Raw genomic sequence first — 18,099 nt, 5'->3', positions numbered from 1 at the left:
ATCCAAACGATCAATGAGATTTAAAAAATAAATTTAGAGTACCAAATTCATTTTTTCCAATTAAGGGGCAATTTAGTGCGGCCAATCCACCGACCCTGCACATCTTTGGGTTGTGGGGGCGAAACCCACGCAAACACGGGGAGAATGTGCAAACTCCACACAGACAGTGACCCGGGGCCGGGATTGAACCCGGGACCTCGGCGCCGTGAGGCAGCAGTGCTAACCCACTGCACCACCGTGCTGCCCCAGGATTGATGAGATTAGCCAGCATGGATCTGGTTCCAATTTTAAAAATAACTTTCCAAAACTTTTCCCTGGGCTGGGGTGACCGACAGCTGCATACGGCATAATGGCACAGTGGTCAGCACTGCTGCCTCACAGCGGCAGGGAATGGGTTGAATTCCGGCTTGGGTCACTGTCTGTGCGGAGTCTGCACGTTCTCCCCGTGTCCGCGTGGGTTTCCTCCGGGTGCTCCGGTTTCCTCCCACAGTCCAAAGATGTACAGTTAGGTGGGGTTGTGGGAATAGGGCGGGGGAGTGGGCCGAGGTCGGGTACATTTTCAGAGGGTTGGTGCAGACTTGATGGGCTGAATGGCGTCCTCCTGCACTGTAGGAATTCCAAGGAACATTGAGGAACAAACCCGTGTGCTTATTTACACCTTGGAAATAACACACCCACCTGCAAATTGATGAAATGACCAAGGGCCAATGGGATTATGTTCCGGAATCTCCCAATCCCACAGCCAAGAAGATCATTCACATCGAGAAGGGGCAGAATGTTAAATATTATAATAAATACATTGGGGTTAAGAATTGGGGGGGGGGGGGGAGGTTGTCGGGGTTACTGTGGGTCTGGGGTAGCAGTACATCCCACATTACGATGTAGAGAGTCACGTAGGGGGTAGTAGAGTGTTGTGGTCAGTCTGGTAAAAACTAGAAGCAGAGGACACCATCTCAGACTAAAGGGCCAAGCCTTTAAAACAGAGAGGAGGAGGAATTTCTTCAGCCAGAGGGTGGTGAATCTGTGGAACTCTTTGCCGCAGAAGGCTTTGGAGGCCAAATCACTGAGTGTCTTTAAGACAGAGATAGATAGGTTCTTGATCAATAAGGAGATCCGGGGTTATGGGGAGAAGACAGGAGAATGGGGGTGAGAAAAATATCAGCCATGATTGAATGGCGGAGGAGACTCGAGGGGCCGAGTGGCCTAATTCTGCTCCTATGTTTTATGGGCTTATGGTAGATCACACCTAGACAGGACTATTTCCTCTATACCTGTAGATAGTTATGTGTTATTAATACTAGTTATTGTTCAACCATACAATCCTCTTGACCTTTAAATGAGGGAGTCAGTGTTCCAGTACTTTGAGCTGTTTTTGTCTTTAACCATGGCCGTGAAACCCAGTTCCTCAGAATGTTGAAGCTCTTTGCAATGGTATTTTCAATCATTGTTTCACTGAGTTTGAGTTTGCCCAGGAATCTTTGCCTAACTTGGTGAACGGTGCCACTGACCAAGGACCATTGATAGGGTGGGAATGTTTGATAATGTGACGGGCCAGCATTGGAAACCCCGTCTCCTCCGGACAATCCAGCATCCGGCTTTATTTGATCCCAGCCAGTGATTGGACAAGCTCGGCCACTGGAGACCCCTAGCCTAGCCACTCTCTTGGTACTTCCCCTGTTTCCTCAGAGGACGGAGACAAGTCTTGACAAGCAGCAGAGTCCTCGTTCCCCGGGCAGCCTGTGTCAAGATCCGAGTTCACATTGTCAACACCTGGTCAGTGTCCGTAGCTGCTTAGATTCCGCAAACTGAAACCCAGTGAAAGTTCTGTTTTTCACTTTGCTCTGATAGGACTGCCGTGATTTCTCGAATAACAGATGCCTCATCCGGGTTAGGGTTGGTGCTTTGCAAATACGGAATCTCTCCATTTGGGTTAAGAGTGAATCCCAGGCTCCGAGGGTTAAATTTTGCAGAGCTATTGCACCGACTGGTCCTCCATTCCCCTGGTCTGTACATAATTCAGCAGCTAATCGTGGCCATGAAGAAATATCTGGGTGAGGCTGGAGACAAATGTTATTCTAGAAATCATCCAAGATGTTCAAATACATTCCTTGCCTTTACTAAAAAATCAGACTGATTGATAATGTGCTCCCGTTGTGGACCTGACTCGAGACCTTCTGGAACTAATTGGTGAATTAAATGATTTCTCTTTGTCTTCTTTCTCCCTTTTTCCATGTGTTTGCCTTCCTGTGTCATTATTTTCCCCTCCTTGCTGGTACGGAATCCTCATCCCCGTGTTCTCCTCGGCTGATGGCTGTTGGTCGGACAGTCTGGGGTTATGGTTTTCTCTGTGTGACGGTCATCTCTCTCTGCTCCCTGGTCGGTGCCAGTGTGGTGCCATTCATGAGGAAAACCTTTTACAAGAGGCTACTGCTGTATTTCATCGCCCTGGCAATTGGCACCCTCTACTCTAACGCCCTCTTTCAGCTGATCCCGGAGGTATTGTAATTCATCTTAATTCAATAACTGTGAGTGGTGCATGGAGAGCGTGTTCAGGTCCGTGTACAGCGCCACCCTCCGTGCCAAAGTTGCGACGCTTCTCTGTCTAGATTGGCCCATCCCCAACTCTCGGTGTTCCCTGAGGCAATGAGAATGCCAGATAAAAGTGCCTAACAAAGTCCGCTCGATCAGCAGCCCATCCGTCATCTCCGAAACCCACAACCTCTCACCCAGAAGGTGAAGGGTGGCTGGTGTGTGGGAATGCCACCATCTGCAAAACAAGGAGGAAGGAAATGGCTTTAGCAGGCATTTCCAAAAGTCGGAGAGGCTTGGGGATATTTGCTGGGGAAGCGAGACCAACAAATGAAGGAGAAGGGAACAGTGAGTTACAATGGAAGGTTTAGATGAGGAAAACTAGTAGCAGTGGACATGGGAGTTTGAGTGGAGCATTAATCCTGAGCTGGACTGGTTGACCAGATAACCCGTTTCTGTAGTTTTGTATCCTGCGTAATTCTGTTATAAACAAACATGGGCGGGCCGTCGCGGTGGCGCAGTGGTTAGCACTGTTGCCTCACAGGACGGAGGACCCGGGTTCGATCCCGTGTCTGCGTGGGTTGCACCCCCACAACCCAAAGATGTGCAGGGTAGGTGGATTGGCCCCGCTAAATTGGCCCGTCATTGGGGGGAAAAAAAATTTGTTTTTAATATATATAAACATGGGGCTTTATTCACAGAGGCAGAGAGAAAAAAAGCAAATCCGATCTGCTGAACCGACACAAAACACAGATTGGGCCACAGCTGGAGTATTGTGGCCAGTTGTGGAGTTTGCACTCCGATGTTAAGGCCGTTGAGAGATTGCAGAGCAGAGGGACTGGAGAAGCTTTGGGCGTTCCCCCCCTTGAGCAGAGGAAGTTACGGGGATAATTTCTGATTCTGTGTCGTGCCAATCAATCGCCTGATATTTGACCTTTGAGAGACCAGGGCCGGCGACGTGTCCTCTCCATGCACACCGAGTGGTTTCCCATGATTAACACCCATGGTTTCTGAATGCTTGTTTGAGGCCCTGTGACTGAGAGTAGTTTTGATTCTCGGGTGTGGTTGAGATGAGTTTGAGTGACTGTTTTGGATCAGGTCAGTTCCCCTCCGCCTTTCGATCGAATGAAGTTCTCAGTCCAATGCAGGAAGCTGGTGCTCATTCTGTCTCATCTATTTGTGCCCCATATTCTGGGAATTCAGTCAGAAAAGCCAAGAGGACTGGTAACTTCCCACCTCGGGTGAGATACCCTAACCCTGGCTGTAGGCCATCATCAAGAGCTGGAGAAAAGACGAGATGGACAATGCAGGTTGGAGAAGTGAAGGCTCCGACATGGAAACAGACCTTTACCCTGTCCTGTGGTGCAGGCTTTCGCAGTGAAAACCAACACAAATTGCCACGAGGTTAAACTTCTCCTCTTTATGGCTGTGGGTGGGTTAACACCCTCCCTCATTTAAGACACCTCTTAGGCTAACAGTGTCATCCCTCTCTCCCTTTGACTCTCCCTCCCTCCGACCAAATATAGCAACTCTTCCCATCCTGCCGTCCAGATCTTGACTGGATTGTAAAGACCCACTCGCCATCTGAAACATGCTCTGATGCCATTGGCCGGGAGTCACCTGGCCTCTGTGATTTTCCCAAACCTTGAACAAGGTCACGCAGTCTCTGAATTTCACTGCAACAGCAGCGATCAGATTAACCCTGGAGCACTTGAAACGGGTCCATTTTAACCAGGTTGGGAATCAGTGTGTGGTTGGCGTGTGTGTGGTGTGCACACACGTGTGTGTGTGTGTCGGAGTGTGCGCGTGTGTCGGAGTGTGCGCGTGTGTCGGAGTGTGCGCGTGTGTCGGAGTGTGCGCGTGTGTCGGAGTGTGCGCGTGTGTCGGAGTGTGCGCGTGTGTCGGAGTGTGCGCGTGTGTCGGAGTGTGCGCGTGTGTCGGAGTGTGCGCGTGTGTCGGAGTGTGCGCGTGTGTCGGCGTGTGCGCGTGTGTCGGCGTGTGCGCGTGTGTCGGCGTGTGCGCGTGTGTCGGCGTGTGCGCGTGTGTCGGCGTGTGCGCGTGTGTCGGCGTGTGCGCGTGTGTCGGCGTGTGCGCGTGTGTCGGCGTGTGCGCGTGTGTCGGCGTGTGCGCGTGTGTCGGCGTGTGCGCGTGTGTCGGAGTGTGCGCGTGTGTCGGAGTGTGCGCGTGTGTCGGAGTGTGCGCGTGTGTCGGAGTGTGCGCGTGTGTCGGAGTGTGCGCGTGTGTCGGAGTGTGCGCGTGTGTCGGAGTGTGCGCGTGTGTCGGAGTGTGCGCGTGTGTCGGAGTGTGCGCGTGTGTCGGAGTGTGCGCGTGTGTCGGAGTGTGCGCGTGTGTCGGAGTGTGCGCGTGTGTGAGTCGGGGTGCGTGTGGTTTGAGGGATGGACATTGTGTTCTCAGACAATTGATGGTGGCGATGTTTCTCTGGTCCCTTTAACACCGTGATGTGTTCCCCTCACTCAGGCCTTTGGATTTGACCCGAAGGAAGCTGATTATGTGTCAAAGTCAGTGGTGGTATTCGGGGGATTCTACCTGTTCTTCTTTGCGGAGAGAATCTTGAAGATGGTGCTGAAGCCCAAAGATAAGGTAAGGCAGTGATTGTCCTCCGGAACTGTCAGGAAGATTGAAGAAGCTGCAGGGCGAACGACACATCTCCTGAGAACTGCTGCAAACTATACCAGGCCGAAAGCCATCGGCTGATAAATGGAAAGTATTCTTTCTCCTTTTGTTTTGCTGAGTTGTGGAAGGTACAGAAGACAAGCTGGACCCAGGAAGAGGCCAGTGAGAACGATTCAGTAGTTGGTAGGAGACGGATCAATGTGCTATTCAATCACAACGAGCATTACAACAAGGCTGAACCCAGCAAAACGGCAACTTGTTGATGTTGGTTTACACGGAGTTGGAAAAGCCAGGGCCTGACCTGTGACCCCCCCCCCTTCCACCTCCACCACCACCTCCTCCCTCCATCTTGGCTCTGAGACGGTGAGGGTTCTCCACCAAAACCCGTACCACTAGTGAGCTCTGGGTTTCAGGCCATGTTGTAATGCTCTTCGTGTTTGAGTAGCGCATTGGTCCTTCTCCCACCAATTGCTGGATCATTCTCACTGGCCTCTTCCTAGCCTCCCCATCACTGGGTTCCACCAGGGTCACTCCGCTCCAGACCTCCTTCGAGCCTTAGTGCAAACATGGACTAAAGAGCTGAACTCCAGAGGTGAGAGTGGCTGCCCTTGATCTCCTGGCAGGATTTGACTGAATGTGGCATCAAGCTTCAGTGGGAATCGGGGGGGAAACCCTCTGTAGGTTGGAGTCATACCTGCCACAAAGATGGTTCTGGTGGGTTGGAGGTCAATCATCTCAGCTCCAGGACATCCCTGCAGGAGTTCCGCAAGGGACTGTCCTCGGCCCCAACCATCTTCAGCTGCTTGATCAATGACCTCCCTTCCATCATGAGGTCAGAAGTGGGGATGTTTACTGGTGACTACACAATGTTCAGCACCATTCGCGACTCCTCAGATACTGAAGCAGTTTGTGTCCAAATGTCACAGGAGCTGGACTACATCCAGGCTCGGGGCTGGCAAGTGACAAGTTACATTCACACCACACAAGTGCCCGGCAATGACCATCTCCTACAAGAGAGGATCTAACCACCACCACTTGACATTCAATGGCATTACCATCGCTGAATCCCCCACAATCAACATCCTGGGGGTTACCATTGATCAGAAACTGAGCTGGACCCAGCCACATTAATACTGTGGCTACCAGGGTAGGTCAAAGGCCAGGAATCCTACAGTGAGTAACTCACCTCCTGACCCCCCAAAGCCTGTCCACCATCTACACAAGTCAGGAGTGTGAGGGAATACTCTCCACTTGCCTGGATGAGCGCAGCTCCAACAGCACTCAAGAAGCTCGACACCATCCAGGACAAAGCAGCCCCGCTTGATTGGCACCCCTTCCACCACCTCCAAAACCCAGTCTCCCCGCCACTCGTGCACAATGTGTGTACCATCTACAAGATGCACTGCCGTAACTCACCAAGGCTCCTTTCTCAGGACCTTCCATAAAACCAGAAGAAATAGGAACAAGAGTGGGCTGTCCGGCCCCTTGAGCCGCCTCTGTCATTCAGTAGGATCATGGTTGATCTTTCCTGCTAACCTATCCACCCAAACCACTTCAGCTAATTCGATCCTCGTTTCATTGTAATTCCCTTTATTTAAGTTAAATGCAGGTGCTTTCAACCCAGGTTTCTCATCGCAAACTCAATATTAAATTATATCATGTTATGACCACGACTTCCTAAGGGATCTTTAATTCTGAAGACGTTCACTAAACCTGCCTCATTACCCATGACCAGGTGCAAGATAGCCCGCTCCCTGGTTGGCTCCCTGACATATTGCTCTTGGAAAATATCCCTAATTCACTCTTTGGTTGTCGTAGCTTTCTTACCAACTGGACTAACCCGAGCAACATGGAGATTAAAGTCACTGTAATTATTGCCCTATTTGTTTTACATGTTTATATTATTTGTTGATTTGCACCATTCCCTATGGTGTGGCTGCTCTTTGGGGGTCCATCTATACACGTCTCCTAACAATGTCTTCTTTCTCTTGCTGTTTTTTTCCCCTCCACCCAAATAGACTACAAGTCTAGATCATCTCTCACAACCGTCCTCATTTCATCTCTTAACAGAGCTACCCCACCACCTTTTCCTTCCCTTCTGTTTTCCGAAAGGCCACAAGTCCCTAAATATTAAGCTCCCAGTTTTGGTCTTGTGGCCATGACTCCATATTGGCTGTGCGATCCTATCCATTTACCTAGATTTATCCGTCTGTTTGGCTACCTTATTCTGAATGCTTCATGTATTAAGATACAAACTCTTTTGCCTTTTTGGCCATTTTGAAACATCCTAACTTTTTTCTGTACTGTGGCCCTATTTGCCTCCCGCCCCCTGTCGACCATTTTTTTTGCATTTTACTGTTCTTTCTTTTATTACTGTTCTTGTTTCTCTTTCCCTTGTCACACTGTTTAGGTTCCCATCCCAGTGCCGTTCCGGTTTAAACCTTCCCCAACCACACTCAAAAATATTCGCCCCAGTCCTTGTCCTGCCCAGATGTAACCCGTCCAGTTTGTACTGGTCCCACCTCCCCCAGAACCGGTCCCAATGCCCCAGGAATCGGAAACCCTCCCCCTCACACCATCTTTCCAACCACATCCAAAATGCCCTGCTATTTCTACTCTGACTGGGACGTGGCACTGGAAGTAATTAGTGAGAGGCAGCACGGTTTTGTGAAGGGGAGGTCGTGTCTCACTAACTTGATAGAGTTTTTCGAGGAGGTCACTAAGATGATTGATGCAGGTAGGGCAGTGGATGTTGTCTACATGGACTTCAGTAAGGCCTTTGACAAGGTCCCTCATGGTAGACTAGTACAAAAGGTGAAGTCACACGGGATCAGGGGTGAACTGGCAAGGTGGATACAGAACTGGCTAGGCCATAGAAGGCAGAGGGTAGCAATGGAGGGATGCTTTTCTAATTGGAGGGCTGTGACCAGTGGTGTTCCACAGGGATCAGTGCTGGGACCTTTGCTGTTTGTAGTATATATAAATGATTTGGAGGAAAATGTAACTGGTCTGATTAGTAAGTTTGCAGACGACACAAAGGTTGGTGGAATTGCAGATAGCGATGAGGACTGTCTGAGGATACAGCAGGATTTAGATTGTCTGGAGACTTGGGCGGAGAGATGGCAGATGGAGTTTAATCCGGACAAATGTGAGGTAATGCATTTTGGAAGGGCTAATGCAGGTAGGGAATATACAGTGAATGGTAGAACCCTCAAGAGTATTGAAAGTCAAAGAGATCTAGGAGTACAGGTCCACAGGTCATTGAAAGGGGCAACACAGGTGGAGAAGGTAGTCAAGAAGGCATACGGCATGCTTGCCTTCATTGGACGGGGCATTGAGTATAAGAATTTGCAAGTCATGTTGCAGCTGTATAGAACCTTAGTTAGGCCACACTTGGAGTACAATGTTCAATTCTGGTCGCCACACTACTAGAAGGATGTGGAGGCTTTAGAGAGGGTGCAGAAGAGATTTACCAGAATGTTGCCTGGTATGGAGGGCATAAGCTATGAGGAGCGATTGAATAAACTCGGTTTGTTCTCTCTGGAACGAAGGAGGTTGAGGGGCGACCTGATAGAGGTCTACAAAATTATGAGGGGCATAGACAGAGTGGATAGTCAGAGGCTTTTCCCCAGGGTAGAGGGGTCAATTACTAGGGGGCATAGGTTTAAGGTGAGAGGGGCAAGGTTTAGAGTAGATGTACGAGGCAAGTTTTTTACGCAGAGGGTAGTGGGTGCCTGGAACTCGCTACCGGAGGAGGTAGTGGAAGCAGGGACGATAGGGACATTTAAGGGGCATCTTGACAAATATATGAATAGGATGGGAATAGAAGGATACGGACCCAGGAAGTGTAGAAGATTGTAGTTTAGTCGGGCAGTATGGTCGGCGCGGGCTTGGAGGGCCGAAGGGCCTGTTCCTGTGCTGTACATTTCTTTGTTCTTTGTTTGTTAATTCTGGGATCACTACCTTCGAGGTCCTACTTTTCAACTTACTTCCTAACTCCCTATATTCAGCTTTTAGGATCTCATCTCTCTTTTACCTATGTCATTGGTACCGATGTGTACCACGACCACTGGCTGTTCACTCTCCCCCTCCAGAATGCCCTGTACCCGCTCCAAGACATCCTTGACCCTAGCACCAGGGGCGCAACACACCATCCCAGAGTCTCGTCTGTGACCACAGAAACGCCATTCCCATCACAATCGAATCCCCTATTGCATTCCCACACTTCATACCCCTCCCCTTTGCAGCAGAACCAACCGCGGTGCCACAAATTTGGCTGTTGCTGTTTCCTCCCCACCCTGATTGCCATTCCCCTCGACAGTATCCAAAGCGGTTTATCTGTTCTGCAGGGGAATAGCCACAGCCAAACCCACCTCCTCTACCAGCTGGAAGGTTTGTTAGACGTTTTAGTTGCTGTGAAGAGTCTAAAGTTCTGTTCCTTTTTCACAAACACACATTTATTTCCTTCCAACAGCCTTTGCACAAAACTCTCACTATACATCACCTGACAGAGGCCACCTGAAGCCCCTTTACATATCAGTGTCAATTAATGGATACTTAACATAAATGAGACAACTAATTGCGATGTCTCTTAACCCATTACTTAACAGGTTTGTTGATTTGTTACAATGAAGGAAGGAGGAGGAGGTGCTTCTGGAATATAAACACTAGTGTGTGCTGGTTGGGCTAATAGGCCGTTTTGTGTGCTGTTATCTTTGTACACGTACACAGTTTAAAGACATGTTGCTGCTCCTCCATGTTAACCTGGACATTATCCAGCCCTTTCAGTGACTCGGCCTCTCTCAGCTCTGAGGTGAATAGACCAAGCTCACTCTAGGCCTGTCGAAGTCGCTGAGGGATCATCATCATCAATATCTCCTAGACCATTCCAAGGCCGCAATCTTCTCCTCCAGCTTCATTATCCTCCATCTAACCCTTGCACCACTTAGCAAAACAGGACTTGGGGAAAGGTTGCAAATAAACATGGACAAAAATCAATGTTATCTGGTTTAAGCAGGAACAGGATCCAAACCATAGTCACTACCGAGCTCAGCAGTACGGCAGCAAAAGCGATCAGGAGGATGGAGTAATGGAGAAACTTCAGAATGGAGATCTGAATCACACACCGTCCAGTCACAGTGAGGATGCTCAGCAGAGGATTTTCACTGAGGATTCCACTGAGGGAGAGGCAGCCATTACCGGGGCCTTGTCGGTGCAGGTCAGTGTGGAGAGGAGAGGGAGGGAAGCCATAGGTCGCCTTGTGTACATGTCGAGACAGTAATATTAAACCTGTACTGAGCCCCGTGTACCTGTGGAGACAGTAATATTAAACCTGTACTGAGCCTCGTGTACCTGTAGAGACAGTAATATTAAACCTGTACTGAGCCTCGTGTACCTGTGGAGACAGTAATATTAAACCTGTACTGAGCCTCGTGTACCTGTAGAGACAGTAATATTAAACCTGTGCCAACCTCAACCGATTCTCTGTTCACTCCCAAGATGATCCTAATATTTTATTATGATAATTATAATAATCTTTATTATTGTCACAAGTAGGCTTACATTAACACTGCAATGAAGTTACTGTGAAAAGCTCCTAGTCGCCACATTCCGGCACCTGTTCGGGTACACAGAGGGAGAATTCAGAATGTCCAATTCACCCAACAGCACGTCTTTCGGAAACACTCTGCATTGCTCAGGATTGTGTTGGTGGATTGGATTTGGGATTGGGAATGGTTTGTGTGAAATGTTTGTCTGTTGCTGCCGCAGGATCTGCAGCAGTCGGCCGGAGGGCCCTGTTACTGGCTGAAGGGGAATCGATACTCTGACATTGGGACTCTGGCGTGGATGATCACTCTGAGTGACGGACTGCACAACTTTATCGACGGCCTCGCCATCGGAGCTTCCTTCACTGTCTCCGTCTTTCAGGGAATCAGCACCTCCGTGGCAATCCTTTGTGAGGAGTTCCCCCATGAGCTGGGTGCGTCTGACCCCCTTCATCCCGGGTGGGCTGGAGAGAGGAGAGTCAACTCAGTCCTGGGTGGGAGAGGTCGGGTTATCTCCGGGTAGCTGCGTGTGGGCAGAAGCGTGTCACAACAGGCGATTTAATCAGAGGGTCACAGAACATACAGTGCAGAAGAAGGCCATTCGGCCCATCGAGTCTGCACCGACCCACTTAAGCCCTCACTTCCACCCTATCCCCGTAACCCAATAACCCCATCTAACCTTTTTGGACACGAAGGGCAATTTATCATGGCCAATCCACCCAACCTGCACATTTTTGGACTGTGGGAGTAAACCGGAGCACCCGGAGGAAACCCACGCACACACGGGGAGAACGTGCAGACTCCGCACAGACAGTGACCCAAGCCGGGAATCGAACCCGGGACCCTGGCGCTGTGAAGCCACAGTGCTAACCACTGTGCAACCGTACTGCCCACAAATTTATTGGACATGACCAACAAAGCAATTGATCAACTGCCGATGGGGGCGTGGTCCCCGACTACAAAATGTCACAACATCCAATTAGCTCCCAAACAATGATCATTTATAATAATAAAAATAATAACAAAGGTTCACAAGAATAGTTTGTGAGGTGAGGAGGTTCAGTTCTGGAGATGGATTGGGGAAGTTGGGACTGTTTCCCCTGGGGAAGGGGAGGCTGTGAGGAGATTTGATGGATTGATCAAACTCGCGAGGGGTGTGGACAGAGCAGGGAAGGAGAGCCTGCTCCCAGCGGTGGCAGAGTCAAGGACGAGAGGGCACAGATTGTAAATAATTGGCAAAAGCAACACGAGAGAGAGCTTCTCACGCAGCGAGTGGTTAGGTCTTGGAAAGTGCTGCTCGAGAGTGTGGCGGAGGCAGGTTTACTCGAGGCATTCGCGGGTAAATTAGACTCAAAAGGAAAGGAAGGAGGAGGGGGAATGGCAGTCAGTAACGTGCTCCTCTGGAGGGCTAGCACAGACACCATGGGCCGGATGGCTTCCTGCATGATAACAATTCTGAATGGGGTTGGATATAATTTCTCACCAAGTCGCACGTGTAGTTATTGGAGCAGAATAGAAGCAAATTACTGCAGATGCTGGAATCAGAAAGTAAAACAGAAAATGCTGGACATTGTCTGCGGGTCTGCCAGCCCCTGTGGACAGAGAAATGGAGCTAACATTTCCGGTCTGGGTGACCCTTTGTCAAAGAAAAGTCAACTTGGAGCACGTGACCAAAATCTTGGCCAAGGGCGTTACGGAGCATTTTAAAGGAGGGAGCGGAGGCAGAGAAGGGAGAATCTTGGCGCCCATGGAGCGCCAAGTATGGCCTTCAAAAGTGCAGCACCGAAAGTTGTGGCTAAGAGGCCGGAATGGGAGGTGCACAGATAGCAGAGTGGGTTGTGGAGCTGGAGGAGGTTAGAGATCCAGAGGGGCAAGGGCCCTCCTTTGCGAACAAGGATGGGAACTTTGAAATGGAGCCGTTGTTTCATTGGGAGCTGATATCAGTTGGCATTGTCTCTCCCCTTGTCCTTTTTCCCCACCTCTGCTTTCCACTCCTGCCCTGGCCCCTAGTAGCCAAAGCACTGTGGGAAGGCTGAGTAATTGAAGCTGCTCTCTCTCTCCCTGTCTCCCAGGTGATTTTGTGATCTTGCTCAATGCTGGCATGAGCCTCCAGCAGGCTCTCTTCTTCAACTTCCTGTCGGCCTGTTGCTGCTACCTGGGCCTGGCCTTTGGCATCCTCGCCGGGAGCCACTTCTCTCCCAACTGGATCTTCGCTCTGGCTGGAGGAATGTTCCTCTACATCGCATTGGCAGACATGGTGAGGAATGACGGGATATTGGGGGGGGGGAAGGTGAGAGTCACCTGCATGTCTGTGGGTCTGGATTGACAAATATCGAGGGCAGATTTCCTTCTCTGAAGGACATTAACAAACCGAATGGGTTTCTCCAACAATCTGCTAGTTTCATAGCCGTCAGTATTTGAGACGAACATTGCGTTCCGGATGCGTTTAATTAACCATATTTAAATTAGCCCCCCAGCCATTGGGATGCAATTTGAACTTGTAGCTGCAGAACATTAGTCCAGTCACACAAGCTGTCTGCTACCATGTGCAAGATGGTGGTAAAATTGGAAGGTTGAAAGTCTGTGGAATTCACTCAGTGATTGTAACAGAGATCAGGGCAACATTTAAGGACAGGTTAGATAGACAGCTGCTCAGAGGAAAGCAAGATAAATGAATGTGGGACCTGGGTGGGTACAATGGATGTGGGATAACACTTGAGTCCATGGTGCAAAGGGCATGTGTCTGCGGAGTGGGCCCCACAATCTCGCTGCACGCGGGCCCCACAATCTCGCTGCACGTGGGCCCCACAATCTCGCTGCACGTGGGCCCCACAATCTCGCTGCACGTGGGCCCCACAATCTCGCTGCACGTGGGCCCCACAATCTCGCTGCACGTGGGCCCCACAATCTCGCTGCACGCGGGCCCCACAATCTCGCTGCACGCGGGCCCCACAATCTCGCTGCACGTGGGCCGGTCTGTCATTCTCCTGCAGGGAGGAATTTGATCAATAAATCACAGGGAGGCACGCGCGGAGCTTTGTGTTTCAGAAAGTTAAGTGAGGTGACCCAAAGTGCTGTGATTTGCCCTCTCACCCACTCTCCCATCTCCCTCCACAGTTTCCAGAGATGATCGAGGTGAGCAAAGGAAAGGACGGAGAGGAATCGACCTCCTTGTTGGTATTTGGAATCCAGAACGCAGGCCTGCTGACTGGGTTTGCAATTATGCTGCTGCTGACCATGTACTCTGGGTCGATCCAAATTGGATAGGCTTCATCAGACCCCGTCGACAATGGACATCCCAAAACCACGGCAGCTGGGTGGTGGAGCCAGTCAAACTGATCAAATCTCCGAGGGGGAGACGCGCAGAGTTTGAACACTGCCTGGCTCGTTTATTGGCACAACAAAGGGGGCCTATCATTTAGCAACCAGCTCTTTGCAACAAAATATAATCATCCTAAGTTGGTTAGCAACAAATTCATTCCAGCTCGCTCGTAGTCCACAAACTTTCTGACCAGTAGGGTTGAGAACACAAATGGAATTTTTCCTCCAGAATCAGTGTTATGTGGAATCAGCCATAAACATTCCGTGCCTCAATGAGGGAACAGGAATAATCTACACATCCAAAAAGCATTGGGGATAAGGGAGAGGGAGTTAATAATCTTTATTGTCACAAGTCGGTTTACATTAACACTGCAGTGAAGGTGCTGTGAAAATCCCCTAGTCGCCACATTCCGGCGCCTGTTCGGGTACACAGAGGGAGAATTCAGAATGTCCAATTCACCTAACAGCACGTCTTTCGGGACTTGTGGGAGAAACCGGAGCGCCCGGAGGAAACCCACGCAGACACGGGGAGAACGTGCAGACTCCGCACAGTCAGTGACCCAAGCCGGGAATCGAACCCGGGACCCTGGAGCTGTGAAGCCACAGTGCTAACCACTGCGCTACCGTGCCACCCATCTTGACTCCAGTCAGCTTGAACACAGGCCTCCAACTATCGGAGCTGTGGCTCAAGTTCAGTTCAACAGGCAACGGTTTAAAGGGGGTCCAAGCGTGGTGAGAGCTTTAATGCTGCAAATTGGACAAAGTCTGCTCCGAGAGGAAGCTTTGAACATGGAAATGGATAATTCCCTGCTTACCACAGCCTCATCACCATAATATTACCCCCCCCTCCCTCCAAATCACCCAGCCAGGTTTCCCCACCACCACCATGTGCTAAGGCGAAATGTGCTAACATTGGTGGTGGTCCTTTGTCAAAGTGACTCCCAGTGGGACTTGATTATGTAAATTCTGTTCCCTCATTATTTGAGGGGGTTTATTCCATGTGATTTCTCGCTCTGTTTCCTCACGAGCTCATTCAATCGAAGGGAAATGACCCTGGGCTGGTCAGTGATAGACCAACAGGAATTACACCCCAGGAGATTGGGGAGGGAGGGAGGTTGTTGAATAGGAACTTGGCTGCTTTCACCCTGGACATAGTCCCTCAGAATTTGTGCGTCCACCTTAATAAAACTGCCCGTGAACTATGTCCCATATCAATGCTTCACCTCTCATGGAGCTGCTATATTGCCACCACTGGTAGCAAGATGTAATTGCAGCGTTTTGTTTACACACTCTGCTCTCATGATCAATGTGGGGCAGAAGAACTTATAGTTGAACCTAAAAGTCAGTGTGAAGCCTCTCAGGTTAAAATGAGCACAGTCTGATCCCAGCCTCGACTCTCTCTTCACCCTCTGACCTGACGCATATCTCCGTGTGAAACTCCTCAGTCAGGAGAAATTGATTGGCTGAAGCACAGGTGATGGCGGACTCATTTTTGTCGGGTGGCTGGGAGAGGAGCAGGGCCTGGGGCATTACTCTTTCAGAGCTTTCTCAGGGTTCCCAGTGAAATGTACCACAGCTCTGCTCATCGTTGGCAATGGCATCGCAAGCACCACGTTGATTCAACACTCTCTTGTCATTGATTGTCAGAGAAGCGGTGATACACTGCGTTGGTCACAGAGGACTGGCAATGTGTTCCATGTAGAGGGGGAGCTGATGATGTAGGAATGGAGAACATTGGGTGTATGCAATGGATGTGAAGAGAGGTGGGTGATGTGGGGATTGTTGCTGCACAGGGATTAGTTAGTCTGTGATGCCTGTTTGAAGTGATAGCCTGTTTGTATTTTGTGTTCACCTCCTCACCGTGTTTTGTCTGTGTAATGTGTGGAAATAATTCAGCAAATCTCAGTTGGGTGCACCTTTCGATGAGCAAGAAACCAAACCCTCACCTTTCCCTGTGCTGTTCAAATGGTGAAGCTTGGATGCATTATTTCCAGTCAAGTAGTCAACAGGAATATTACTGGGACATATTTGAAGCTGACATCAAGAATTAATTTTAATACAGAACAATGTTGGTTATTTAGCCAAAGTTCCAGTAATAGAGACTCGGGTTCGAACCCACTTGGCCGTTGAAGGAATTTTGTGCTCTTCAATGTTTGGACAGCGACCCACTTGGTGAGCACCTTGGGGCAGGTACGGTCCATCTCGGACGAAGGGTGGTGCAGTGGACGCTCCGGACTCTCTGGCCTCCACCTCCAAGTAAAGGTTTTCCAGAAGACTGGATCAGGAGGTGCCATTCGCCAGTCAAGACGATATAAATGCCAGCGGGCCCCTCTAACTCCAACTCTCCGCTTTTCAGGAACCATCCCTGGACTGAATCAGTCTTCGCTGGATCGGAGGCTGTCTGTCAGAATCTGACGTATAAACACACGGGTCTGATTGCAAAGACTGTAGTTTTGTGTGTCCCGTGATATGCTGTGTGTTCCAGCAACTTGAAACCAAAATGATAAGTATGCTATACTGACGATGGATAATATTAATTCATTATTAATTATACAGCAAGTGGAGATGTGAATAAAGGTGAGCTGATTGATTGACTAAGACTCACGGACTCGTATAATAGCAGGATTTATCATTTGACCCTAATGCCTATGTTGCCTTATAAGATCAATTCAACTATTCCCAATCCCCTGCTCTTTCCCTACAGCTCTGCGGCTTCTATCCCTCTGAAACATTTACCCAATTCCCTTGTGGACGTCACTATTGAATCTGCTTCCACTGCCCTTTCAAGGAACACATTCCAGATGGTATAAAATAATTCTCATCCTAGTTTCATTATTTTGCAAATATCTTAAATCTGTGCCTGTCTGCTTACTGACCCATCTGCTCCCATTCTCTAGCAAAACCTGCTCACTGTAAAACAGTTTGGGCTTTGCCAGAGCCAATCAGCTTCTAACCCCATTGCGACCTGAGTCCAAATATGGACAAAAGATCTGAACTGGTGAGATGAGAGTGAAGGCCCTTAACCTCAAGACAGCATTCGACCGAGTGAGGCATCAAGCAGCCCTGGTAAAAGTGGAGTCAATGGGAATTGTGCGACTGCTCAGATACTGAAGCAGCCCACGCCCATATAATAATAATCGCTTATTGTCACAAGTAGGCTTCAATGAAATTACTGTGAAAAGCCCCTAGTCGCCACATTCCAGCACCTGTTCGGGGAGGCTGGGACGGGAATTGAACCCGCGCTGCTGGTCTTGTTCTGCATTACAAGCCAGCTGTTTAGCCCAGTGTGCTAAACCAGCACCTATGCATAACCATATGCAGCAGGACCTGGACATTATCCAGGTTTAGGCTGATACGTCACAAGTAACACTCAGATCAAACAAGTGGCAGGCAATGGCCACCTCCAACAAGAGATAACCTGACCATTTCACCTTGACATTCAATGGCATTATCATCGCTGAATCCCCCACTATCAACATCCTGGGGGGTTAGATATTGACCAGAATTTGAACTGTCATATAAATGTGCCTACAAGAGCAGGTCAGATGCTGGGAATCTTGCGGAGAGTAACTCCCATCCTGAACCGTCAAAGTCTGTCCATCTACAAGGCGCAAGTGATTGAATACTGTCCACTTGCCTGGATGAGCGCAGCTCCAACAACACTCAAGAAGCTCGACACCATCCAGGACAAAGCAGCCCCGCTTGATTGCTCCCCCTTCCACAAACATTCACTCCCTCCCCCACCGATGCACAGCGGCAGCGTGTGTACCATCTACAAGATGCACTGCAGTAACTCACCAAGGCTCCGAGACAGTGTCAATGCAGCGAGAGGTCAGGTTAATGATACGAGGTAGGTCAGTAAAAGTTGGTTCGACCTGGAATACCAATGCCCAGTGCCAGAGGTGGTGGGACCTTCAAAGGGATTCGGGGACATGCTTGCTGCGTGCTGCAACCTGCAGAAAATGACAAGTCCCTTTCCCCCCACCTGACTTTCTCTGCCAGGCCACTGTTGTACTTGCTGTCTTGAATAATAAAACCAGCAACTGGATTCATCTCCTGGTTGGCTTTG

General features: G+C 49.6%; 1 protein-coding gene across 6 annotated transcripts in view; it reads left to right on the top strand.

Annotated features, from left to right (window-relative positions):
• slc39a14 (solute carrier family 39 member 14) overlaps positions 1 to 16,624 on the top strand; it is a 51,055-nt gene extending 34,431 nt beyond the window's left edge. For 4 of the 6 annotated variants that reach the window (XM_072485545.1, XM_072485542.1, XM_072485543.1 and 1 more), the window contains 6 exons: positions 2,327 to 2,496; positions 5,008 to 5,130; positions 10,178 to 10,381; positions 10,933 to 11,143; positions 12,782 to 12,966; positions 13,827 to 16,624. In XM_072485545.1, the coding sequence (XP_072341646.1) occupies positions 2,327 to 2,496; positions 5,008 to 5,130; positions 10,178 to 10,381; positions 10,933 to 11,143; positions 12,782 to 12,966; positions 13,827 to 13,976 (1,043 nt within the window). In that variant the 3' untranslated portion in view covers positions 13,977 to 16,624. The remainder of the gene's footprint in view (positions 1 to 2,326; positions 2,497 to 5,007; positions 5,131 to 10,177; positions 10,382 to 10,932; positions 11,144 to 12,781; positions 12,967 to 13,826) is intronic. The other 2 variants (XM_072485546.1, XM_072485547.1) reach the window with 2 other exon arrangements.
• Positions 16,625 to 18,099: the final 1,475 nt, after the last annotated feature.

Source organism: Scyliorhinus torazame, chromosome 20 (genome assembly GCF_047496885.1).
Source record: "Scyliorhinus torazame isolate Kashiwa2021f chromosome 20, sScyTor2.1, whole genome shotgun sequence".
Lineage (NCBI taxonomy): Eukaryota > Metazoa > Chordata > Chondrichthyes > Carcharhiniformes > Scyliorhinidae > Scyliorhinus > Scyliorhinus torazame.
Note: the sequence above shows the minus strand (reverse complement) of the source record. Positions and strands in the feature narration are given on the sequence as shown.